We start from the raw sequence: 26,982 nt of genomic DNA, 5'->3' as shown, positions 1-26,982 counted from the left end.
TGTTAGTAGCAGTAACCACTAGCAAGGTAATTTCAAAAATAATAAAACAACCAAATGGGAGACAAACCAAGTTTCACATTTAAGGTAGGTATCAACAAGTACCACTCCCAAAAACCTTGGGAAAAGATACTAGCTAATACGTTTACTACCTAAGGCAAAAAAAAAGACATTTAATAGACTCTAATTCTGTTATGTTGGTTGAATGTTTTACATATTCTCATGTTATGCTTATTATTGGTTCAGACAAAAGTTTGGTTTTAAGTAAAAATAAAAGATACATTTTTCATTATCACCAAGAACTATACTAAATAACTAACTGAATGAACTTTTTGGCCAACCCAATACATGATTTATAATAGTATTCCAGTTTAATAAGCAAGTGCCAATGATAACAAGCAAAACAACAGCAATCTCATCAGGAGCAGCCGAAGATAATAACGAAAAGTCATACCAAGAAGAAAATGAAATGTTCAGTAATACACATGGGAGAATGAAATAAACAGCTGGAAAAATTCCCAGACAAAAGTTAATAGAAAGTTGAAAAGCTATGCACTAGAGGCTCTTTGCATGTTGAATGCCCATATGATAACAACAACAATACTTAGCATTTATGAAACAAGTTAGAAATTAAAAGTGCTGAAAAAAGCTTTATGTAGCTCTCACAACAATGTGAAGATATTGCTATTATTACTCTATTTCTTAGCAACAAATATGAACGTCAAAGAGGTAAACAACTGTCACGGAGGCCAGGCTGTTTTGGTTTGAGTTTCTGTTTGTTTGTTGTTTTCAAACACCAGCCAATTCATATACACGTGTACACCCGTGCAGATTCATGTCAGTGTATGGCAAAAACCACCACAAAATTGTAAAGTAATTACACTCCAATTAAAATAAATTAATTAATTACAAAAAAATACTCTACTAAGTCCAAACTTGTAGTCCAAACTTTGTGATCATTTGGCTGATACTTTCAGTGTTACACATTATAGAAATTTAACATGAAATACTTTTTGACTGATTAATTGAAGTCAAGTAAAAAACATGCCATAAAGTCTATTAGAAAACACACAAAAAGATCACAAAAGAAAGGGGAACGACTCAATCTCTTGAGGCTTTGGATTTTGAGACTCAAAATCTCTTTGGACTTTGGTCCAAAAGGCTAGCATGTTATTTAAGGGAAAAGGTAAAGAGAATATAAATACCCCAATATTAACTCCAAATGCTTTACGAGAAACAAATCTAGATGCTGTGAACACAAAAATTTGAGCTCAAGAGCTAGCTTAAGAAATATTTTGAGAGAGAATACATACAGAAAGAAACTATCAAGAGAAGATCAAGATAAGATTTAGGAGGTGAAAATGTGGGAAAACGGCAATCTTCACACATGGCTGGTAAAAACACAAAATGGTACAGACACTTTGAAACACAGTAGTGCAGTTTCTTTAAAAGTTAAGAATAAAGTTACCTATGACCCAGCAATTTCACTCCCAGGTATCTACTCAAGAGAAATGAAAACATATGTTCACTCAAAAACTTGTGTGTCAATTGTTCATGGTAGCATTACTCATTGTGGTCAAAAAAGCAAAAAATACCCAAATGCCCATCAAGTGGTGAAATGATAACAAGACATCACATATCTATACAAGGGAATATTATTCTATAATTAAAAATGAAATATCAACACATGCTACAACATGGATGAACCTCAAAAACATTTTGCTAAGTGAAAGAAATCATATGTAAAAAAACTACACATGGTAAGATTTTATTTAAATGAAATATCCACAAAAGGTGAACATTATACAGGCAGAAAACATCTTAGAGGTTGATGGTATGGGAGCAGGGCTGTCAATGAGCATGGGCATTTTGGGGGTATGATGGAAATGTTTACACAAATCTGTAAATTTACCAAAAATAAAAAATTGTACACTTAAAACAAGTAAATTTTGTGATATGTAAATTATACTTCAATAAAGCTGTTTGAACGGAAGTTAGCAAGGAAGAAAAGAGAGAGGGAGGGATTGAATAAAGGATAGAGAAAGGGAAGGAAAACTGATTGATTTATATAGGTAATTAAACTTAAGCTACACTCTTATTTAAGGATTGACCTGATGGCTCAGATGGTAAAGAACATGCCTGCCAGGCAGGAGACACAGGTTCTATCCCCAGGTTGGGAAGATCCTCCGGAGAAGGGAATGGTTACCCACTCCAGGATTATTGCCTGGAGAGATCCATTGACAGAGAAGTCTATGGCGTCGCAAAGAGTTAGACACGAATGAGCAACTAACACTTTTGGAGGAGGCTTCCCTGGTGGTTTAGATGGTAAAGAATCTGCCTACAGTGCAGGAAACTTGGGTTCAATCCCTGGGTCAGGAAGATCCCCTGCGGAAGCGATCACAAAGAGTCAGACATGACTGAGGGACTAATACTTTCACACTTCTATTTGAATACAAGATTAAAAGGATAACATTCCAGGCTAGAGAAAATGCAAGAAAAGGCACCAAGGCAGAAATAACACAGTATGGGAAAAATACCTCTGGTACAACTAAGAAGCTAATACCAATGAAGATATAAGACTATGAGGATGATCTACCAGTTTCAAGCTCATGAAAGGACTTTGTTGCCAAGCTGAGAGGAAACAGTATTTTAATTGATGGGCAACAGTAAGACATTGTAAATTATACTAATAAAGGCAGAAAACAGTGTCCTGAACACAGAGAATAGGCAACAGAGTTAATGCTGGGAAACAAGGAAATATGTAGTCTAGGACCATATCATGAAAGAGTGAAAATTCTGGACTTGATATAAGAAAGGCAATGTGACTTTGAGTCAACCTTCACATTTTCCATTTTAACTAATATGCCAATTATTCTACTACACATGTCAGACAGGTCATAACATTCTAATCTACTTGAGGAAGCAAGAGTAGTTAAGTCAAACCCAAGAAACTCATAAAGGAAACACATCATTTGTTGCTTGAAACTGCATTATAGGTTTCTACTTTTCTCCAAATTTCTTTTGAGTACACTCATTTTTAATGAGTACACTTTTAAGTATCCACTTAAAAAATATAAGTGAAAGAAACAATCTGATAGGCCCATATCTATTAAATTGAGTCAATAATTAAGTGGCATGTAGCCTAGGTATGCAAGCATTGTTCAACAATTGAAAATCAATTAATGTAATCCATCATATCAATGGGCTAAAGAAGAAAAATCACATGATCATAACAAATATAAAAAAGATTTTTAAAAAATCCAACAGCCATTGATGATTAAAAAAAAAAAAACTTTCAGGAAACAACGGGAACAGAGGGGGAACGTTTTCAACTTGATAATGAACATCTATAGAAAAAACCACAGCTGATGAATAAAATCAAAGAACTAAATAAATGAAGAGATATCCCATGTTCACGAATAGGAAGACTCAATGCTGTCAAGATGTCAGTTCTTCCCAAACTGATCTATAGATTCAATTGCAATTCCAATAAAAATCCAAGCAATCTGGATATTGACAAATTGATTCTAACGTTTATACGGAGAGGCAAAAGACCCAGAAGAGCCAACACAATACTAAAGGAGAAAAACAAAGTTGGAGGTCTGACACTACCTAACTTTAAGACTTATTTTTATAAAGCTACAGTAATCAAGACTGTGTGGTACTCGTGAAAGAACAAACAGATCAATGGAGCAAAAGAGAGAACTCAGAAATAGACCCACATAAATACATTCATCTGACCTTTGACAAAGGAGCAAAGGTGATAATATGGAGTAAAGATAGTCTTCTCAACAAATGGTGGCAGAAATGGACCTCCACACGCAAAAAAAAAAAAAAATCTAAACACAAAACCTTCACTTTTCACAAAAATTAATTAAAAATGGCTCACAACTCTGAATGTAAAATGCAGAACTATAAAAATTCCTAAAAGATAAAAGGAATAAAATATAGGTGACCTCAGGTTTAGTGATGACATTTTACAAATAACATTAAAAAATAATTGATAATGTGGACTTCATTAAAATCAAAAGCTTCTGACCAAAGGAATGAGAAGATAACCCACAAATGGGGAAAATCTTTGCAAAAGACCTGATAAAGGACTATTTACAAAAATATACAAGGAACTCTTGGAACTCAACAATAAGAAAGCAACCTGACTTAAAAACAGGCAAAAGACTTAGACACCTCATCAAAGAAAATATACAGATGACAAATAAGCATATGAAAAGATGTTCAACATGACACGTTATTATCAAACCATATAAGAATGGTCAAAATCCACAACACTGAAAACACCAAATGTTGGCAACCATGTGGGAGAACGGAATTCTCACTGCTAGTAAGAATGCAAAACTGGCACAGCCCCTTTGGATCACAGTTTGGCGATTTCTCACAAATCTAAACATACTCTTACCATACATACAATCCAGCACTCTCCTTAGTATCTACCCAAATGAGGTGAGAACTTATATACACATAAAAACCTGCTTTATAGCAGCTTTATTCATAATTATTCATAATTGCCAAAGCTTGGAAGAAATCAAGGTATCCTTCAATAGGTGAACTGATAAACTGTGGTATGTGAACAGACAAACGCATGGTGCATTCAGACAATGACATGTCAGTCAGCATTAAAAAGCAATGATTTACTAAGCCATGAGAAAACATGGAGAACCTTAAATGCATATTACTAAGTAAAAGAAGCTAATCTGAAAAGGTTACACACACAATTTCAACTATATGACATTCTGAAAAAGGCAAACCTGCGGAAAGAATAAAAAGATCAGTAGTTGCCAGGAATTAGAGGGAAGGGAGATGAATAGTTGGAACACAGGCGTTTTAGGGTAGTAAAATATTGTATACAATACAGTAATGGAGGATATGTGTCATTTATACATTTATCCAACCCCACAGACTATACAACACCAACAACACCAACACTGAACTCTAATGTAAACTACAGAGTTTGGGTGATAATGATGTATCAGTGTAGGTTAATCAGCTGTAACAAAGGTACCCACTCTGGTGCAGGATGCTAATAATGGTGGGTGTGAAAACTGAGGAAGGCTATACATGTACAGGACCAGAGGCGTATACAGGAATTATCTGTACTTTTTGCTCAATTTTTCTGTGAAGCTAAAAGTGCTCCAAAAAAAAAAGTCTACCTAAAATATGTTTGTGTATGTGTGCAAAGTTGAACAAAATCACGTTATGACAGGTTTATAACATTTGACTTATTTTTTAAACTGTAGATTTCTCTTTTGCTTTCTTAAGCACACAAGTCCATGACAGAATAGATAAACTCTCCTCTAGATATTCTTCAGCCCATACATTTTTTTGGTAGATGTTCCTTATCAAGTTGAAGAAGTTCCCCTCTATTCTTAGGTACTTAAAGAAATATCAAACATATAAGACAAATGAGGAATTATTGTGGGATTTGAGCATTCAAAAACTGAGCTTAAAAGAACCATCATACATAATACTATACTTTAATTTTTCTGTTACACAAACATGAACCATGTGAACCTTGAGGCTGGACAGTAGAATGAGTCAACAGTCTACTTCCAATGTGAAAAAGATAACCAAAAAAACACCCCATACCTCAACTATTGGAGCTTTGTCCATACAAAACACAACACACACTTAAAATCTTATTAATATCTTACCTTTGAAAAACATATTGGTATATCATAGAATCAATTTTCCAACTATACTAAGTTTCAAGCACTGTTCATCCCTAAACACACTATTTTCCTAGAAAGAAGGAAACTACTTTCAATTTTATATGCATCCCACAAGATTTTGATATAGTATTCTGAGAATAGAGAGTAGACTTTTCCCATCATCTAGTCGTATATGAAGTTAAGACAATCGCTAAGAGCATGGACTCCATACAAACTGTGCAAGTTTGAATCAGCTCTATTTCTTCTAGCTGTGTGATCTTGGCAAGTACATTATAGAGCCTATCAAATGTAATTTCCTCATTTATAAAATGAGGATAACAATAGTGCCCATCTCAGAAGTTCTGTAAATAAAATGAGATAGTGCAAATCTTAGTATATGGTACAGACGATTGGTCCCCACCTTCTGTCACCAGGGACCAGTTTCATGGAAGACAATTCTTCTATGGTGTGTTGGTGGTGAGAGGGATGGTTCAGGCAGTAATGCAAGTGGGGAGCGGCAGATGAAGCTTTGCTTGCTTGTCTGCCATTCACCTCCTGCTGTGTGACTGGATTCCTAACAGGTTGAGAATCAGTGCGGATCTGCAGTCCAGGGATTTGGGGCCCCTGGTATAGACAATAAAATGCTACTTCTTATTATTTATTATCAAACTAAACAGATGCTTTTTTGATGCCACATTTTTGTATTACACATCATCATTCATCACCACATATGTAAAGGAGACTTGACCACTCATCTTTAAAAATGACAAAATAACTTGCAAGTTTGTTAACAGTTGAGTATATTTAAAAGAACAGTTATTTTTAAAGTGCAATTTGATTTAAAAAAGCATAATAAACCACTTACTGATATCTATTCTCTGTTCAACTGGCAAAGGACTGACTCGGCTAACAAGTTTTGAAAGACAAGTTGCTGCGAGGAGTTGAGCATAGGATGTCTGTAAAGAAATACATTTTATTTATTATTATCATATACTATGATAGGAGCTTTTCCTAAGCAATATTGGCTATTTTTCTGGTCTTCCAAATTGGCAGACCTACAAGGGATAAGATATACACAGACATACATGCACACACAAGCAAAAAATCCCTCATAAGGGTAGTTGAGGAAGCCTTTGCAAAGAGCAAGCAGTTTAGAGGGGAAAAAAAATGATAATGAGCAAGTTCAAACAAAATACACATATCATGTCTACACAGTACTGCAAGATCCGGCCTCTGATTATCTCTTCAAATTCATCTGGTTCTTCTCTTCACTATCCTCTGTCCACAACAGCCCTCTTACAGTTCCTTTCAACGTCTTTCCTACCCTGACCTCTCCTCTCCTTCAGATCCATACTGGCTGTATTCACTCTGGCCACTAATTGTCTTAATAGCATGCTCAAGCCTTCAAAATCCTGTTCAGTTATTCACTATACCCCCAGCAATCTCTTGTAAAGTCCTTTCTTTTTTATTCTCTAGACCAGAGTTCAGCTAACTAAGGCCTGTGGATCAAATCCTGTCTGTTCTTGCAAGGCCCATGAGCTACGAATGGTTTTTACTATTTTAAACAGTTGGCAAAAAATAATAATAATAATATTAATACTATTTCGTGACATGTGAAAATTACATGAAATCTAAATTTCAATGTCCATAAACAAAACTCAATAGAACATAGCCACACTCACTCATTTACATGTTGTCTATGTCTGCTTTCAGACTATGACAACAGAGTCAAATAGTTAAAACAGTATATGGCACTCGTTGCCTCCTACTGCTCAATGCACTATAAACTTCCATGATGTACTTACTAACTCTCACAGCACATAAAGTACCATGAGTATCACCATGACATGTACCTTTTATTATCACCAGCACATATCTGTCATATCAAAACAAGAAAAGATAGGAGTAGACTTCAAATGTCTAACTTTTAAGGCACAGCGAAATGTGGATTATTTTGTTATTGAATGAGACAGCAAAGCAACGTGCTTTTTATGCACTGGCACTATAGCTGTCCTAAAAGAATAAAATATATGCTGACAGTATCAGACTAGGTACTCCTGCCAATAATCCGAACTCACAGGGAATTAAGTCAGACAAAGGAGAAAATGTTAAACAATATATATAACACTGAAATTTTTCCACAAAAAAATAAAGACTACAACCAAAGTTAGGTTTTGAAATGGCTTACTTGTTAGCCAAGTAGGAAAAGCCACTTACCAACAAAGAACTAATTAAATCACCATTATTTTCAGTAGCCAAAGTTACACATGCAGAAAAAATGAATTTCAGACTACTTGCCTGTCAATGAGAATAGGGCCTGGACAGTTAAAAACAACAGAGCAACATCAAAATTCAATTTCAAACCAGGTGAAAGATTTGGAGGCTCTCCTTAGTTCTTTATGAGTTAACAGATGTTATCAACACATATAGCTCACACTGTTATCAATATGATCTGCTTATTCCAGAACCCAATGCTAAGTTTGAAGTGACTAAAGAATTAATCTTCATGAAGACTCTGCATGAAACTACTGGGCAGAGTATTTTCAAAGAAGCTGAGAAAATACTAATCTGTAACCTAAAGTGGTTGCTAAATGTGTCACAAGCAGCGGTAAAATATATGGAACAGAAAAGGCTTAGTTGGACAAATTTACAAAGCTTGTAAAAACATAAGAGTCTAGAGTCTGGTTATTCATCTTATTATTCATCAGTAGACACTCTGTAGTAAATATCCGAATCTATCATGTGTTAATGAATCAATGGTATTAACAGTGGATTTTAAATCACTTTCATGAATTCATCTTCAGTTCTGACAATTTCTATCAGAAACAGAAGCTTAAAATTCTGACTTGCCCTACCATACTACTAGTTCAGTAGCCTGGCAGTGGTAAAGTCTTATTGCAATTTTTTCTGGAGGGGCTCAGGAATAAGACTGAAATTTTTCTGAATGAGAAGAACCATCTTAATCCACTATTGTTAAACATTAAATGGCTTTTGAAATTAGTTTTTGCTGCAAACTTGATAAAAAGTCTCTTAATAAATTCCACCTAACGTTACAAAATTGTATAAGGCAAATACTGCTTAGTACTAATATTAAACTTAAAATGTAATAAAGTCATTCCAATAACAACTAACACTGATTAAATCACAAATAATATCAAGCTGTTTTACACATTTTCCATACTGTCAAATGTTAAAAAAAAAGTAGCCAAATCTCTATTCCTGAGTATATTTTCTGAGCTCAAACTATGTTTTCAGGCCTTGATATAAGTGCAAAGGAAATTTCAAAATCCATTTAACTGAGCAATTCAGGCACCTTCACCTAACCTTCAACTGGAAGTGATTAATCTAGAATATAATCACATCCTAAAAGGCAAATATCAAGAGAAATTTTAATGCAGTTTTATACATGCCATCTAAGTGATGAATATGCTTAATTAAAATCATATGCTCATAAACTGATATCAATACACGGTAGTACCTATCTGTGTGAAGACATTTTTAAAACTGAAATTTGTAAAATCTCTTTACAAATACGTATTAACATATGGACATTTGCAGTCAATGCTAATGACAGGAAATACCAACTCTGAACTTCAATTAAGCAAAAACGTTATCCCTAAAAGAATAATTCAATTCTTTTCATCAGTAGACTTACACTACAAAAAACTGTACTCAATTATAATTATTTTAAATTTCATCAATAAAACTTCATGGAAATTTTTTTCTCTCTTCTGATAGGCACATTTACAAAACATCCTTGGTTTTTCATCTTGGTCCACAAAGACTAAAATATTTACAATCTGGCCCTTTACAGAAAAAGTCTGCTTTTTTCAACCTCTGCTCTACAACCTCTCACTTTAGTGCTTACCATATCATTCCACAGCTCTTTATTTAAACATATGCCTTCTCAGATAAACTATGAGTTACTTTAATGTGTGTAAATAAAGCAAGTAGGTAGTACGGTGCCTGCTTTTACAATTAAATATTTGCTAAATGATGCTGAATGAATGGCTATGAAACTCTACAAGACAGGAAGGCAAGAGCATTCCTCTGAATCATTCCTTCACATTTCAGAGTTAACTACAATCTGCTTCTTCCACCTAGACTTTTTTAATTCCAACTTTTTAAAATATAACTTTTTCCACTGATAGAAGACTTAAAAGGGGGCCAAGAGGAATCAAGAAAGTATTTCAATTCATGTTATTTCTACCTCCTGGGATCTTTCCTAAGTTTTCTTTCTAGGCATTCCAATTCTTTGACAGTCAAATAAACCATAGCAAAAAGACACGTGGTAATACTTACAGTTAACCTACACTGGTAACCTACATGCATTGATTAACACTGACATATACCTACCGATCTTTCATTGTTAATTGCTATTATCAAATACTTACTGTTCCTTGTTCTAATAAAAGTTGACACTTGCTGAGACATTCTGGGCTGTCAATAAGTTCCAGGAGTGCTTTCTCAGCCTCTATTCTTTGTGTAAGATCAGTCCCTATGTAGAGATGAGTACACAATGCTTCCAATTCAGCCAAACTCTTGAGAAGAAAAAAAAATTAGCATTTTACTTGAGTGGAAAAACGATAAATATGTTAATCACAGAACACAAGAGATGCAAATATCATGCATGTACTCATCAAGTCAATAAATGCTCATTGAGCTACTTCTACTTACTAGGGGTTACAGTGTTGAACAAAAAAAAAGGCAAATCTCCTAGCTCTAAATTACTTAAATTAAAACTGATAGTTCTGTGATGGAAAAGAAGTACAGAAAGAAGGGGACGTGCCTAATCCAAGGAGTTTAAAAAGGTATGCCTAAAGTGGTAACATCTACAGTGACCAGAAAGGACCAGTCATATGAAACAGAAAACAGTCCAGACAAAGAAACAGCATTTCCTGGGGTCCAGAATAGAGCGTAATCATCTCAAGGCATTGGAAGATCAGTACGACTGGTAAACAGACAGCAAGGAGGAGATGCCGAATGAAGGTAAAGAGACGGGTGAGGGGAACTATCATGTGCAAGTTGCACACATTATGTCAGTTTACATCCTTTTTCAGACTGTAACAATGTCAACGGTTCCATCAATATTAAAAAGATATAAATATACACTGATGTGGGTCTTCTAAACTAATGACTCACAGCGCTGCAGGTGAACCCTGGCATGATTCTCAGGAACTATGACTTAACCTCATGTTACTTATAGCCAGCTATCATGTTGCAGATTCTATGATACAGACACAAGGAATCATTCATTGTGCTTAGCATCAGAAAGAACACAAATAACAAATATTGGCAAAAATGTGAAGAAAAGGTAACCCTCATACATTGTCTGTGGGAATGTAAAGTAGTGTGGCCACTTTGGTAACAGTAGGGAGCTTCCTAAAAAAACTAAAATAGAACCATATGACCCAGCAGAAAACCAGGATATATATCAAAAAAAACCTAAAAACACTAATTTGAAAAGCTACATGCACTGCAATGTTCACAGAATGATTTACATGTGCCAAGATATGGAATAAACCTAAGTGTTCACCAACAGATGAATGAATCGAAAGATGTGGTATACACACAAACACATGCATCACTTCAGTTGCTCAGTTGTGTCCGACTCCAGGCAACCCCATGGACTGCAGCACGCCAGGCCTCCCTGTCCATCACCAACTCCTGGAGCTTGCTCAAACTCATGTCCATCAAGTTGGTGATGCCATCCAACCATCTCATCCTCTGTCATCCCCTTTTGCTCCCACCTTCAAACTTTCCCAGTATCAGAGTCTTTTCCAATGAGTTAGTTCTTTGCATCAGGTGGCCAGTCTTGTGGAGTTTCAGCTTCAACATCAGTCTTTCCAATGAATATTCAGGATTGATTTCCTTTAGGATAGACTGGTTGGATCTCCTTGCTGTCCAAGGCACTCTCAAGAGTCTTCTCCATCACCACAGTTCAAAACCATCAATTCTTCAGCACTCAGCTTTCTTTATAGTCCAGCTCTCACATCGATACACGACACTGGAAGAACCATAGCTTTGACTAGACGGACCTTTGTTGGCAAAGTAATGTCTCTGCTTTTTAATATGCTGTCTAGGTTGGTCATAACTTTCCCTCCAACAAGTAAGTGTCTTTTAATTTCATGGCTGAAGTTACCATCTGCAGTGATTTTGGAGGCCCCAAAAATAAACAGTCATTGTTTCCACTGTTTCCCCATCTACTAGCCATGAAGTGATGAGACCAGAAGCCATGATCTTAGTTTTCTGAATGTTGGGTTTTAAGTCAGATTTCTCACTCTCCTCTTTCACCTTCAAAAAGAGGCTCTTTAGTTCCTCTTCATTTTCTGCCATAACAGTGGTGTCATCTGCATATCTGAGGTTATTGATACTTCTCCTGCCAATCTTGATTCCAGCTTGTGCTTCATCCAGCCCAGCATTTTGCATGATGCACTCTGCGTAGAAGTTAAATAAGCAGGGTGACAACATACAGCTTTGACGTATCCATTCCTGATTTGGAACCAGTCTGTTGTTCCATGTCCAGTTCTGTTGCTTCTTGACCTGCACACAGATTTCTCAGGAGGAAGGTCAGGTGGTTTGGTATTCCCATCTCTTGAAGAATTTTCCATTTGTTGTGATGCACACGGTCAAAGGCGGTGGCATAGTCAATAAAGCAGAAGTAGATTTTTTTTGGAACTCTTGCTTTTTTGATGATCCAAAGTATGTTGGCAATTTGATCTATGGTTCCTCTGCCTTTTCTAAATCCAGCTTGAACATCTGGAAGTTCACGGTTCATGTATTGTTGAAGCCTGGCTTGGAGAATTTTGAGCATTACTTTGCTAGCGTGTGAGATGAGGGCAATCACGCGGTACTTTGAGCATTCTTTGGGATTGCCTTTCTTAGGGATTAGAATGAAAACTGACCTTTTCCAGTCCTGGCCACTGCTGAGTTTTCCAAATTTGCTGGCATATTGAGTGCAGTGTTTTCACAGCATCATCTTTTAGGATTTGAAATAGCTCAGCTGGAATCCATCACCTCCACTAGTTTTGGTCATAGTAATGACCAAAGGCCCACTTGACTTCGCATTCCAAAATGTCTGGCTCCTGGTGAGTGAACACATCATTGTGATTATCTGGGTCATGAAGATCTTTTTTGTACAGTTCTTCTGTGTATTCTTGCCACCTCTTCTTAATATCTTCTGCTTCTGTTAGGTCCATACCGTTTCGGTCCTTCATTGTGCATATCTTTCCATGAAATGTTCCCTTGGTATCTCTAATTTTCTTGACGAGATCTCTAGTCTTTCCCATTCTATTGTTTTCCTCTACTTCTCTGCACTGATCACCAAGGAAGGCTTTCTTATCTCTCCTTGCTATTCTTTGGAACTCTGCATTCAAATGGGTATATCTTTCCTTTTCTCCTTTGCCTCTAGCTTCTCTTCTTTTCTCAGCTATTTGTAAGGCCTCCTTCAGACAACCATTTTGCCTTTTTGCATTTCTTTTTCTTGGGAATGGTCTTGATCCCTGCCTTCTGTATAATGTCACAAACCTCTGTCCACAGTTCTTCAGGCACTCTGTCTATCAGATCTAGTCTCTGGAATTTGTCACTTCCACTGTATAATCATATGGGATTTGATTTAGATCATATCTGAATGGTCTAGTGGTTTTTCCTACTATCTTCAATTCAAGCCTGAAGTTTGCAATAAGGAGTTCATGATCTGAGCCATAATAGTCAGCTCCCAGTCTTGTTTTTGCTGACTGTATAGAGCTTCTCCATTTTTGGCTACAAAGAATATAATCAGTCTGATGTTGGTATCGACCATCTGGTGATGTCCATGTGTAGAGTCTTCTCTTGTGTTGTTGGAAGAGGGTGTTTGCTATGACCAGTGCATTCTCTTAGCAAAACTCTATTACCCTTTGCCCTGCTTCATTTTGTACTCCAAAGCCAAATTTGCCTGTTATTCCAAGTATCTCTTAACTTTCTACTTTTGCCTTCCAGTCCCCTATAACTAGAAGACATGTTTTTTGGGTGTTAGTTCTAGGTCTTGTAGGTCTTCATAGAACCGTTCAACTTCAGCTTCTTCAGCATTACTGGTTGGGGTACAGACTTGGATCACTGTGATATTGAATGGTTTGCCTTGGAAATGAAGAGAGATCATTCTGTCATTTTTGAGATTGCACCCAAGTACTGCATTTCGGACTCTTTTGTTGACTATGAGGGCTACTCCATTTCTCCTAAGGGATTCTTGCCCACAGTAGTAGATATAATGGTCATCGGAGTTAAATTTGCCCATTCCAGTTCACTTTAGTTCACTCATTCCTAAAATGTCGATGTTTACTCTTGCCATCATCTCCTGTTTGACTTCCAATTTACCTTGATTCATGGACCTAACGTTCCAGGTTCCTATGCAATACTGTTCTTTACAGCGTCAGACTTTACTTTTGTCATCACCAGTCACATCCACAACTGGGTGCTGTTTTTGCTTTGGCTCCATCTCTCCATTCTTTCTGGAATTATTTTTCCACTCTTCTCCAGTAGCATATTGGGCACCTACTGACCTGGGGGCCATCTTTCAGTGGCATATCTTTTTGCCTTTTCATACTGTTCATGGGATTCTCAAGGCAAGAATACTGAAGTGGTTTGCCATACCACCAGAATATCTCAACCATAAAAAAGAATGAAATTTTGCCATTTACAGCAACATGGATGGACTTGGAAGGCATTGAAAGTCGCTCAGTCATGTCTGACTCTTTGCGACCCCATGGACTATAGTCCCTGGAATTCTCCAGGCCAGAATACTGGAGTGGGTAGCCTATCCCTTCTCCATGGGATCTTCCTAACCCAGGGATCGAACCCAGGTCTCCCACATTGCAGGCAGATTCTTTACCAGCTGAGCTACAAGGGAAGCCCAAGAACACTGGAGTCAGTAGCCTATCCCTTCCCCAGCAGATCTTCCCAACCCAGGAATTGAACTGGGTCTCCTGCATTGCAGGTGGATTCTTTACCAACTGAGCTATCAGGGAAGCCCCCTTGGAGGGCATTATGCTAAGTGAAATAAGTCAGAGGAGAGGAAGACAAATAGTGTATGATACCACTTATATGTGCAGAATCTAAAAAACACAACAAACTAGTTAATATAACAAAAAAAGAAACAGATTCACAGATACAGAAAACAAACTTGTGGTTACCTGTGGAGGGAGGGTGGGAAGAGGCAGTATAGAGCTTGGGGAGTAGGAGGTACAAACTACTGGGAGTAAGACAGGCTACGATATATTGTAAAACAGAGGCAACATAGTCAACATTTTGTAATAACTTTAACCTTTAAAAATTGTATAAAAATATAGATGAGGATAAACAAGTAAATTTTAAAAATAAAAATGAACAATTCATTCTGTAATCATTCATTCATTTATAAGTACAATCTCATCAGAAGATACAGGATACATGGATAAAATCTGAAAGAAAAATTTTTAAATGAGTTCAGTATTCCTCTCAGCTTTAGAGAATTTTTGCTAAAGGCATCTTACTAAAACTACTTCAGTTTGAACTTAAGAGAATTATTCTTTGGAGGTCAAAAAAACTTGGCACAGATTTTAATGTCAGGTAGGCATATGAAAGTAATGGGATATTCATAAGTAATGCCATTTTTTTAATCCTTTCTGGATTAAAATGAATTTTTATGAGGCAGTCTTACAGCTACACTAGTCTAAGCATTCCCTCAGATGCGTATACCTTTGCCAAATAAGAACAGAAGAGGGCTACAGAGAATGAGGAAGTTGAATAGCATCACCAACTCAGTGAACATGAGTTTGTGCAAATTCCAGGAGATGGTGAAGGACAGAGAAGCCTGGTGTGCTGCAGTCCATGGGGTCATGGAGTCAGATACAACTTAGTGACTAAACAACAACAAAGAGGAATGCATAAGAGATACTGAAATGAAACCTCCCCTAACTCCCTTTATTCTTTACAGTTGTCACTCCTTGTTTCTTTACGGCATTTTCCACTTCTTTATCCTAGGCCAGAGCGCAACATCCCACACTAAGAATTTTTTGCTATAGTGAAAATAAAAGTACAAAAGAAAGGTTTCAAAAGGATAAAGACAAAGGACCTCAAATGAACCACATTTTAAACATTTCCTCTATCTGGATTGTCCCAACAAGCCCTAATAGTGCTACTACATACTGTTTATAACATTAAAATGTGTAGAAAACGTATGGTTCATGAACACATATGAATTCTCATGTTTCCTCCAAGGGTAAGAAACATAAAAATGAAAAAAGCTACCATTTTCCCTCTTGTGACTCATGATCAACCTCAGAGTATTTTCCTTCATCTAATAAATTTTAAGGGCTGAATTTTCGAGCTGATAATAACCAGAATAATTTAATGATAAACTGATCCTGCTATCATGCATTCAACTATACATCAATAGGTATAGTCTCTGAAGAAATAGACTCTGAGTGTAAAAAAAATGAAGCCAGAAATAGTGACAAAATCTAACTACTGAAAAACAAAAGCCAGCAATAACTGAGGCTAACAATAGCATATACCTCATAGGTTTGCTGGGAGGATTAAATGAGCTAGGGCCACATAACTTCTAGCGCACTTTACACCCTATAAAGATTAGTTGTTTATTACTAGTATTACCTAATAATAGTATTGTAATGGATAGAACCGTATCCTCTTAAAAGATATATTCAAGTCCTAACCCCCAATACCTTTGAAATATTTGGAAATAAGGTCTTTGTAAATCCTTAAATTAAGGATGGAGGGATGAGATCAAACCGAGGGATTGAGGGCAGGCTCTAAATCCAGTCATTCATAAAAGAGATAGGGACATTTGAGGTGCAGAGACACAAGTAAATAGGTCTTAGGAAGGATGAGGAAAAGACTGGGGTGATATATCTACAAGTCAAGGATCACCAAGAACTGCAAGCAGCTATCAGAACATAGGGGCAAAGTATGGAACAGTTTCTCCCTCAAGGGCTCCAAGAAGAGACCAATCCTGTCAACACATTAATTTCAGACTTCTGGCTTCCATACTTATAAAAGAATAAATTTTCATTTTTTTAACTCACACAGTTTGTGGTAATTTGTCACAACAGCCCCAGGAAACATAAACATTAATATTAATCAATTCAAGGATATCTAAGTAAATATGGAAAAGTTCTGGAATTTTTCCCTTTTTGCTATATTGATTTAGAGAACTCCAACACAGACTTGTTTATATCAACAATGCTATCAATGACCCTTTTAACCCAAATGCCTTTTGAATTATTAACCATTGAAGAGCAGTGCAAGATAAAAAGGTAAAAGTTTGAACTTTCTCCTAAGACTGAAACAAAGGGGAAAAAAAACTTAATTCTTTCTCTGTAATGATAACAATTAAATAAATGCCTGGCATATGAAATCATTTTTAGAGAAAAGGATACATACACAAAAATCCTTACCCTGTTGGAAAAGCATTATGTGAACATTTCAGTTAAACTCACAATGTGATGATCGCTGAGCGACAAAGCAATCTTCTGATTAGCATTTGATTTCACAGAGATTCTGTCTATAAAGAGAGACTTTACTTTTCATGGTGAACCGATAAACTGCATCTTAGTTTTATAGTGATGTCTGAGAATATGGTTAACATAAGCATGCCTCAGAGAAATGGATCCCTTCTCAGTGTGTTGACAAATTTGGTTTGAGTTATTAAATTTTCTACAGGGCTTCATATCAACATTAGAAGCCCATATAAATAAATAACAAGTAGCACTGGACATCACCTACCTCCCATAGATTTACTATCAAACATACAAGGACAGTACCCAATTTCCATAGCCTAGGAGACAACGATATAATCCTGCCTACAGTCTAAATAAGGATCTTCCAAGTTATTCTTGACTCATTTCTGCCCTTTGTACCTGACATACAATTACCCCTAGATAACGCAACTTCTATACAGTAACTCTCACCATATATCCATTAATAGGTAAAATAAGCAAGACAAAAAACAGAGTATATATTGTATGATTCTATAGTAAAAGAAAGCAGATCAGTGATTTCAGGCTGGGGAGGGAGGAGAGAGTGGGAGGATAGGGAAGGATAGGGAAGCAGCAAGGGGGGATTATAAAGGTACAAGGAAACTTGGGGGGTGATAGATATGTTCATTATCTTGATTTCAGTGACGGTTTCACAGTTATACACTATGTCAAAATTCATCCAATATGTGTGACTTATTATTTGTCAATTAAACTTCAAGAAGGAGAAGGAAATGGTATTCTTGCCTGGGAAATCCCATGGACAGAGGAGCCTGATGAGTTACAGTCCACGGAGTCACAAAAGAGTTGGACACGACTTAGTCACTAAACAATAACAAGAAAACCTCAAGAAAGCTGAAAAAATGAAGGGTTTTTTCTTTTGTTCTAGAGAAAAATGTCTCCTAATAATAAAAAAATAAATTGATGAACTACAAAAATCCCACCGCAATTAAATTTAAATTCTTTTCAATTACTTCCCTGTATCTTTCTGCCTTCTGGAATTAAACCTCTTAACTGCCATTAATAAAGTGTCTTTATCTTACAATTACTCACTTCCCACAAACTCTTTGTTTTTTCTCCCTTTATTAACTTTTCCTGAGCACCTGAAGGCTTATTTCTGGGCCTCTTAGAACTTCTCCTTCTACAATGAATCGGATCATATTTGTTTTAGTGCTTTATAGTTTACAAAAGTATTTCCATCTTCTATTTTTTAAACCAATCCAAAAAAGTAGACTCCTGTAAATTATGTATTTTAGCATATCCATTTTACAGACCAAAAAAAGAAAAAAAAAAACCCTGAGGCTGAGCAATCAAATACATATGTGTGTGTGTCTGTGTGTCTGTGTACACACACACATAGCTCAAATAGAGCAAATGGTCAATTCTGAGCCACATACAAATCTATAGACCCCAACCACATGTCTCAACACCCTGCCATCTTACCACCTTTTACTTTCAGTTCAGTTCAGTTCAGTCGCTCAGTCGTGTCCGACTCTTCACAACCCCATGGACCACAGCATGCCAGGCCTCCCTGTCCATTACCAACTCCCAGAGTTTACCCAAACTTACATCCATTGAGTCTGTGATGCCATCCAACCATCTCATCCTCTGTCGTCCCCTTCTCCTCCTGCCTTCAATCTTTCCCAGAATCAGTCAGCTCTTCGCATCAGCTAGCCAAAGTATTAAGAGATTCAGCTTCAACATCAGTCCTTCCAATGAACACTCAAGACTGATCTCCTTTAGGATGGACTGGTTGGATCTCCTTGCAGTCCAAGGGACTCTCAAGAGTCTTTTCCAAAACCACAGTTCAAAAGCATCAATTCTTCAGTGCTCAGCCTTCTTTATAGTCCTACTCTCACATCCATACATGACCACTGGAAAAACCATAGCTTTGACAAGACGGACCTTTGTTGGCAAAGTAATGTCTCTGCCTTTTAATATCTGTCTAGGTTGGTCATAACTTTCCTTCCAAGGAGTAAACATTTTTTAATTTCATGGCTGCAGTCACCATCTGCAGTGGCCACAGGACTGGAAAATGTCAGTTTTCATTCCAATCCCAAAGAAAGGCAATCCCAAAGAATGTTCAAACTACCGCACAATTGCACTCATCTCACACACTAGTAAAGTAATGCTCAAAATTCTCCAAGCCAGGTTCAGCAATTCGTGAAGTGTGAACTTCCAAATGTTCAAGCTGGTTTCAGAAAAGGAAGAGGAACCAGAGATCAAATTGCCAACATCCGCTGGATCATCAGAAAAGCAAAAGCAGAAAAATATCTACTTCGGCTTTATTGACTATGCCAAAGCCTTTGACTGTGTGGATCACAATAAACTGTGGAAAATTCTTAAAGAGATGGGAATACCAGTCCACCTGACCTGCCTCTTGAGAAATCTGTATGCAGGTCAGGAAGCAACAGTTAGAACTGGACATGGAATAACAGACTAACATGAATAGGAAAAGTAAGTAAAATAGGAAAAGGAGTACATCAAGGCTGTATACTGTCACCCTGCTTATTTAACTTATATGCAGAGCACATCATGAGAAACGCTGGGCTGGATGAAGCACAAGTTGGAATCAAGACTGCCAGAAGAAATCCCAATAACCTCAGATATGTAGATGACACCACCCTTATGGCAGCAAGTGAAGAACTAAAGAGCCTCTTGATGAAAGTGAAAGAGGAAAGTGAAAAAGTTGGCTTAAAGCTCAACATTCAGAAAACTAAGATTAAAAAAAAAAAAAAGAAAAGAAAACTAAGATCATGGCATCTGGTCCCACCACTTCATGGCAAATAGATGGGGAAACAGTGGAAACAGTGGCTGACCTTTTACTTTAGTCATCATCAACCTGTAGATGATATCCTAGTCCATTCTTTCAACCTTGTCTGTTCACCATCTTTATATTTACCTATAAATTTCTTCTTCTTGGAAATCCAGGAAGATGTTGAAAACAGCCCCAACATGTCAGAAACTGAATTGAACATATTTCCCACAGATTTTCACCTTAAGAGTCCCTTTGCTTCAGAGGTACAGACCAGAATTTAGATTTACAATCTTAATGTTATCTTTTGCGTTTCCTTCTCCTTAGTCCCTCCTATATAGTTAAGAGTTTGGTCTTGCCCAAAGAAAAGTCTTGCCTTTGCCCTCAGATTCTGGGAGGTAGTCTATGTTTATGATAGGAATATTTTTGTTCAGACTAGGGGGCAGGGGCAGGAGGCCACACTCCACGGTCTTAAATTAGTGGCTGACCACACCAAAAATACCAAAGGTGTTTTAGGGTGGGGACTTTTTTTCCCTTTTTATTTATTTATTTCTGGTTGTGCGGTGTTTTCATTGATGTGTGGGCTTCCTCTAGCTGCAGAGAGCGGGGGTTACTCTGTTGCAGCCGGCAGGCTTCTCACTGCAGCAGCTTCTCTTGTTGCAGAGCACAGGCTCTAGGGGGAGTCAGCTTCAGTAGGTGTAGTGCCTGGGCTTCAGCAGTTGTGGCACATGCGCTGAGTAGTTGCAGTTCCCGGGCTCTTGTGTACCAGCTTAATAGCTGTGGCACACTGGCTTAGATGCTCCATCACATCCATCACACAGGATCCAACCTGCATCTCCTGCACTGACAGGCAGATTCTTTACCAGCCACCAGCCACCAGCTCTAGGGTGGGGACTTTAGATGGCATGGTTTCATTTGACCTAAATGCTTAGGTCACTCAAGTGGCACCCAACAAATCACAACTACGTAAAGAAGCCCCAACAAAAATTCCAGAACTCAAAGCTCAGGTTATGCTTCCCTGGTTTGCAATCCTCAGTGCTTACTGCCACACATATATGATGGGAGAGTAACATGTCCTGAGGACCAAAAAGCTTTGTTTCAGGACGCTCCCAGATTCTGCCCTATGCACCTCTCTTTCAATCAATTTAGTAGGTGTACTTTCCCAATAATAAACTTGGGTATGATAGCTTTCAGTGAATTATGTGAGTCCTTCTGTTAAACTATCAAACCTGAGAATGGTACTGAGAAACTCCCAAATATGCAAGCGGCGTCAGTAGTGAGGGTAGTCTTGCAAACTGTGCCCTCAAACATTGCAGTTTAGCTAATGCCAAGTATGTAACAATTTATTATAAAGTCCTACCAATTCCTTTAACATAAAGACTCCGACTCAACACCTCTACATGATATTCATAGACAGTAGACCAATAGAACAGTATTTTACAACTGTGGCCTACAGTGCCCTGGATTTCTTTCGGGGTTTCTTCTGCAATCATTGTGGAAGCCTGGAATTTGTCCAAATACTTATTAAAGTGACCTCAAATTATCTAACCTTTCTATACCTCACTTTTGAAACTGCAGGTTTCAAAACCATCTTCCAAAATAATTATGAAGATTAAGATAGAAAGGACAAGAGAAAGCTTGATCCAGCTCCTGGCAAATAGCAGATCTATACAAACTGTAAATAATTTCTTCAGTTAACTATAAAACACCACATTGGTCTTTTGACTATAGTTTCTCCCATTCAACTCCACAACCCCAGAACCATCTTTGCCAAACCCCTTTCTCCTCATGATTCTAATTGTTAATAATCACATCTAGATCAAATCAGGTACAGTAGCCTGGCTGGGTATTAAGAAGCTGACTATAGTCCCAGGTTCTGGGAAGCTAAAAAGATCAACTGCACCTCCTAAGGTTTCCCAAATGTTACCTCTTAATTCTTTCCAAGATTCCTCTGTGAAATCTAAAGTGCCTACCTGTTCCTTGATCCCAGAAACCTCTTTCCTCTTTTCCTTGCCCACTAACCTGGACTGTCTCCTCTAAGACAATCCAGATTCATTTCTTCCTTTGGGACAGAGTACCCTAACTCACAACTTCCTAACCAGAATGCACATGCCTTGAATGGATTATAGGAATATCTAGGATATTGATCCCCTTGCCCTTCAGGCAGCCAGGCTTTTAGTTATGAGTAGTTTATGTCAATGGACCACCCAATTACCATTCTTTATGTATGCCAAAATTTGAAAAAGATTGTGAAATAGTAACCTAATCTCACTTTACACAAATCCAATTATGCCAAAATGGCATAATTTTTTATTAACTACCTGGTTGGGTAGATGACTGCAAGATATTGGTATGAAAGAATACGGAATTATGAATTATTATAGTTACTCTAGTTCTGTAGCCTTGGGCAAGTCACAATTGTTCTAAGACTCAGTGTCTTCAGGAATAAAATGTATATATGCACATACAGTAGGGGGACTGGTCCCAGGCCACCCTGCAGATAACCAAAACCCAAAGATGCTCATTCCTTATATAAAATGGCACACTATATGCATATAACCTCTATTAATTTAAATCATCTCATAATACTTTTAATACCTAATACACATGTGTGGGTGCTCAGCTGCTCAGTCATGTCCGACTCTTTGTGACCCCATAGACTGTAGCCTGCCGGAGAAGGCAATGGCACCCCACTCCAGTACTCTTGCCTGGAAAAATCCCATGGACAGAGGAGCCTGGTAGGCTGCAGTCCATGAAGTCGCTAAGAGTCAGACACGACTGAGCGACTTCACTTTCACTTTTCACTTTCATGCATTGGAGAAGGAAATGGCAACCCACTCCACTGTTCCTGCCTGGAGAATCCCAGGGACGGGGGAGCCTGGTGGGCTGCCGTCTATGGGGTTGCACAGAGTTGGACACGACTGAAGTGACTTAGCAGCAGCAGACTGTAGCCTGCCAGGCACCTCTGTCCATGGGATTTTCCAAGAACAAATACTAGAGTAGGTTGCCACTTCCTTCTCCAGGGAACCTTCCCCATCCAGAGATTGAACCCAGTGTCTCCTGCACCTCCTGCATTGGCAGGCAGATTCTTTACCACTGCGCCACCTGGGGAGCCCATACCTAATACAATATAAATGCTATATAAATAGTTGTAAATTCAATGTAAACTATATGTAAATAGTTGCCAGGGTGTGGCAAATTCAAATTTTTTGAAACTTTCTGGAATTATTTCTCTAATATGTTCAATCCACAGTTGGTTGAATCCACTGATGCAAAACTAACAGATACAACAAGTCAACTGTTTACATACACCTCTCAAGCTAGTTGTACGACTCAAAATCTACAAGCATAGAAAAATTCCAAATGGTAGGTACCAGTTATCATTAGTAATAAATGTTCCTTGAGTTAACTGGGTAACAATATGATCCATATACTGAAAACAATTCAAACTGAAAAGGTTCAGAGCTTTTTTCAGGCCTCTCAAACTGTCAGGTCTTTCATTTGTCCAACTCCACCTTTAAGCTGCCCAGAGCTGCTGTGAAATAGATTCTGAAGAAACCAATTTGCGTAGTTCTGGCATTAGGAGTTAATTTTTCCACCACTACCTAAAGTATGAAGAAATCTTCCAGACTGGGTGATTTACTATTACGCATATCTTTCCAATTCTGAAACCATTCCAAACTTCCACCTTAGTTTTTAATTGCCCTCAAGATTTACACCTGAACTATGAACAACTGTTTATCTATTTACAATCCCAAAGCCCTCCCTGTGAGATTCTGCCAGTGAAGATTTCCCAAAGGGCATTTTTACTAAAGTGGTAATAAATAACATTATTTTGACCTGGAGACCCTTAGCAATGGCAAGGAATCAAAACAATGTGTCGGGCTTACTATCTCCTGAGCTGTCAATTACCTGATAGGAGAGTGGATGGTTGAAAAGAAAGGACCCTTTGGAAGAATCGATAATTAAGTAATGAATCACTGTAGTCTCAGGGGGCCCAAAGAAGTCTACAAAGGGTTGGGACGCTTAGATACACTATCACCATGTTATGAAATTGCCTCTCTCTCCAAGGTCATCTGCCTCCACAGCCTCCCCTCCTCCCTTCCCTTTCATGTGAACCTAAGTCCAGTCAGACTGAACCACCCCAGTGGGCCATGTTCTTCCACAATTCTTTGACTTGACTCACACTGTCCTTTTGCCTCTACCCTTCCCTTTCTCTTTGCTCGGCGAAACTCCTACAGTTCTTTCAAGATCCACTAGACTGCAAGTTCCCTAACTGTACAAAGCATAAAGTTTTGAGAGAGTTTTATCTTAAGTACCTAGCAAAGTAGGAATTCAATTAATAAGTGGATGAACGGAAGCTCAAAAAAGCTTGCCTGACAAGCACAGCACCTCTGCCTCGCTGCTTCCCAACACACACACAGAATTGACTGCCCCTTTCAATATTCCCATGATATCCTGTGATTAATTCTATCACATCATTTTTCACACTTACTGTAATTATCTGTGAATTTCATGAGGGCAAGGATGCTAAGATGATGTAATTCTTTATCTCAGAACTCTGCACAGTGCTTGAGACCCGGGGGTGGGGGTGGAGGGGCGCCGGGGTGGGTGCCGAGGAGGCTCTACAATATTTGTTGAATAAATAACTGGATACATGTGCCAAAGTGCCCGAGAATATCTGAATATTTGAGCCTTCCTCCAGCCCGCATCCCATCCTGACCGTTTCTGCGCTCCCAGTGCGCGTCCTGCCCCGGTTTCCTCCTCCAATGAGGCTGCTGCAGAGCCCTCCTTCGCAACTCCCCACAAACAGAGCCCCTGCCGGCTCTGGCCAATTCAAGTCCAACTGCAGAGCTGCTACTTCGGCGGACCCAGGCCCCTCCCGAGCTCCCTCCAAACTGTGTGGAGGCTGACGATGGAGCCGCGGCCGGAGACGCGGCGGGAAGGCTGACCCGGTATTGCCGGGCTCCCACCTGCTCGGGCGCCGCCGAACCTCGGTGCGCGCCGGGCGGCTGCACCCGGGAGGGCGGGCTCCCGCGCGGCCGGTCCTCAGCATCCGCACCTCTCTCGAGAGGCGACCTCCAGCCTAGCTCCTGCCCCTCCACCCGCCATCCCCGAGCTCGGGCCGCCCCTTCCTCGGGCCCGGGCCTGGGGTGGGCAGCCCAGACCAGTGCCTGGTCCCTGGCCAGGAACGGAGTCCAGGGCTCCGACGCACCGGCCGGCGGCCCCGCGGCCTCCGTCGCCGGACTCGGCCCTCAGTCTCCAGACCCCAGCGTCCCGCCGGATTCCCGGCGCGGCGGGGCGGGGATCCGCGGCGCAGAGCGCACTGACCTGGAAGTGCAGCGCCATCTTCCCGGGAGGCGGCGCCGGTCAGCGCCCCGAGCGCCCGAGGGGAGGGAGCGTAGGCGTGCGCCACCAAAGCCCCAGCCGCCCGCGGGGTCCCTGCGCCGCTCGCTCGCTCGTCCCTTCAGCCTCGCGACCGTCGCGTTCGAAGCTCCTGACAGGGCGGGGCCGGCAGGGTGGGGCGAGCGCGGGCGGGCGGGCCCGACGGGGCGGGGACCGGGGGCAGGAATCTAAACTGCCCCCTCCCCCACCGCGCTCACGTTTCAACGGCCGCTGCCTCAGGTGGGTGGTGATGTCAGACCTTTGCCCCTTAACACAACCCCCTCCGCGCAACTGCCGGCCGAGGGTGCCGACCACGTCTCCCACAGACTCTATTTGACCCTAACTCCTAGAGCGCAGCTATTGCCTCCGGCTTCTGACGCCCCTATTTCCATAAGTTTTCTTGTCTCCTAACACTCACTTGTTAATGTCAACTGCTATCCTTGGTCCCTGACTCCCAGAACCCAGGTTTCAGGATTTTAAACTTTTGGTTAAAATTAAACTGACAGTATCTATGTATTGTCAAGTTGTAAAATTCTAGTTCACTAACTTCTTGTCTATATTTCATTTAACGTGAACTTACATTTTACACTAAATAATTCCACTGCAATGAGAACTCACTCCTTTCCAGTGCTTTTCGTTTCCTCTTGAAGTTTGACACTTCCAGTTGGTGTCATTGTACTTTAGAGTGAAAAAAAATACCTCATATAGTTCAGGTTTTGGTTTTTTTTTTTTAGTTCAGGTTTACTAGTGGCAAATTCTCTCAGCTTTTATTAACATGAAAACGTCTTTATTTCACGTACATTTTTTTAAAGGATAGTTTTGCTGGGTATAGAATTCTATTTTGGCATTAAAATTTTTTTCTGCACTTATAAAATACCTTTCTCTTGGTTACTGATTGCCTTTATTTCTATTCAGAAATTAGCTGTCAGTCTGATTTTGCTCCTTTGAAGGTAATATGTCTCCTTCTCCTACCCTTGGCTGCTTTAAAATTTTTCCTCTTTCTTTTTGGTCTTTAGCATTTTGAGTGTGATGTAACTGTGTGTGTGTGTGTGTGTGTGTGTGTGTGTTCCTGCTTGAGATTCATAAAGCTTCTTAAATATGATATCTGATTTTTTCTTACTAATTTCTGAAAATTCTTGGTCAGTATGTCTTTAAATAACTGCTTCTGTCCCATTCTTCTCTTTCTGGAACTCCAATTACATGTATGTTAAACCTTTTATAGAGTTTTCCATGTCTCTTATATACTCCTTTTTGTATTTTTGTCTTCTTTTCTTGTTGTAGTTTCATCTGCATATTTTTTATTGACCTTTCACCCAAGTCAGTAGAAACCCTATTCTGCTGTGTCTGAGCTGGTATACAACCCCTTTATTGAATTCTTAATTTTAGTTATAATATTTTCAGTTCCAGAATTTTCATTTGACACCTTCCCTTCCATTCTTTGAATAGATTCAAAGGTTCTGGTGAAATTTATCATTCCTTTATTTTCTTGAACATTTTAGTGATATTATTTAAAGCCCCTATCTGATATCTACAATATCTGAGTCAATATGTGGGTCCTCCTCTCTTCTATAATTTGGTCCTATTTTTTCAGGCTTGTCTCATGATTTCTTATTGAACGTCAGTGTGGAAGAAAAACTGTAGAAGTTTTGGATGATATGAACTTTCTCCATAGAAG

The 26,982-nt window shown here is 38.9% G+C and overlaps 1 protein-coding gene across 4 annotated transcripts in view; it reads right to left on the bottom strand.

The window, feature by feature from the left end:
* RANBP17 (RAN binding protein 17) overlaps positions 1-25,400 on the bottom strand; it is a 345,605-nt gene extending 320,205 nt beyond the window's left edge. For 3 of the 4 annotated variants that reach the window (XM_043887363.1, XM_043887361.1, XM_043887362.1), the window contains exons 1-3: positions 25,254-25,399; positions 10,055-10,201; positions 6,526-6,616 (exon numbers count right to left, since the gene is read on the bottom strand). In XM_043887363.1, the coding sequence (XP_043743298.1) occupies positions 6,526-6,616; positions 10,055-10,201; positions 25,254-25,271 (256 nt within the window). In that variant the 5' untranslated portion in view covers positions 25,272-25,399. Of the gene's footprint in view, positions 1-6,525; positions 6,617-10,054; positions 10,202-25,253 lie in introns of all 4 variants that reach the window. The other variant, XM_043887360.1, reaches the window with a different exon arrangement.
* Positions 25,401-26,982: the final 1,582 nt, after the last annotated feature.

This window comes from Cervus elaphus, chromosome 25 (genome assembly GCF_910594005.1).
Source record: "Cervus elaphus chromosome 25, mCerEla1.1, whole genome shotgun sequence".
Lineage (NCBI taxonomy): Eukaryota > Metazoa > Chordata > Mammalia > Artiodactyla > Cervidae > Cervus > Cervus elaphus.
Note: the sequence above shows the minus strand (reverse complement) of the source record. Positions and strands in the feature narration are given on the sequence as shown.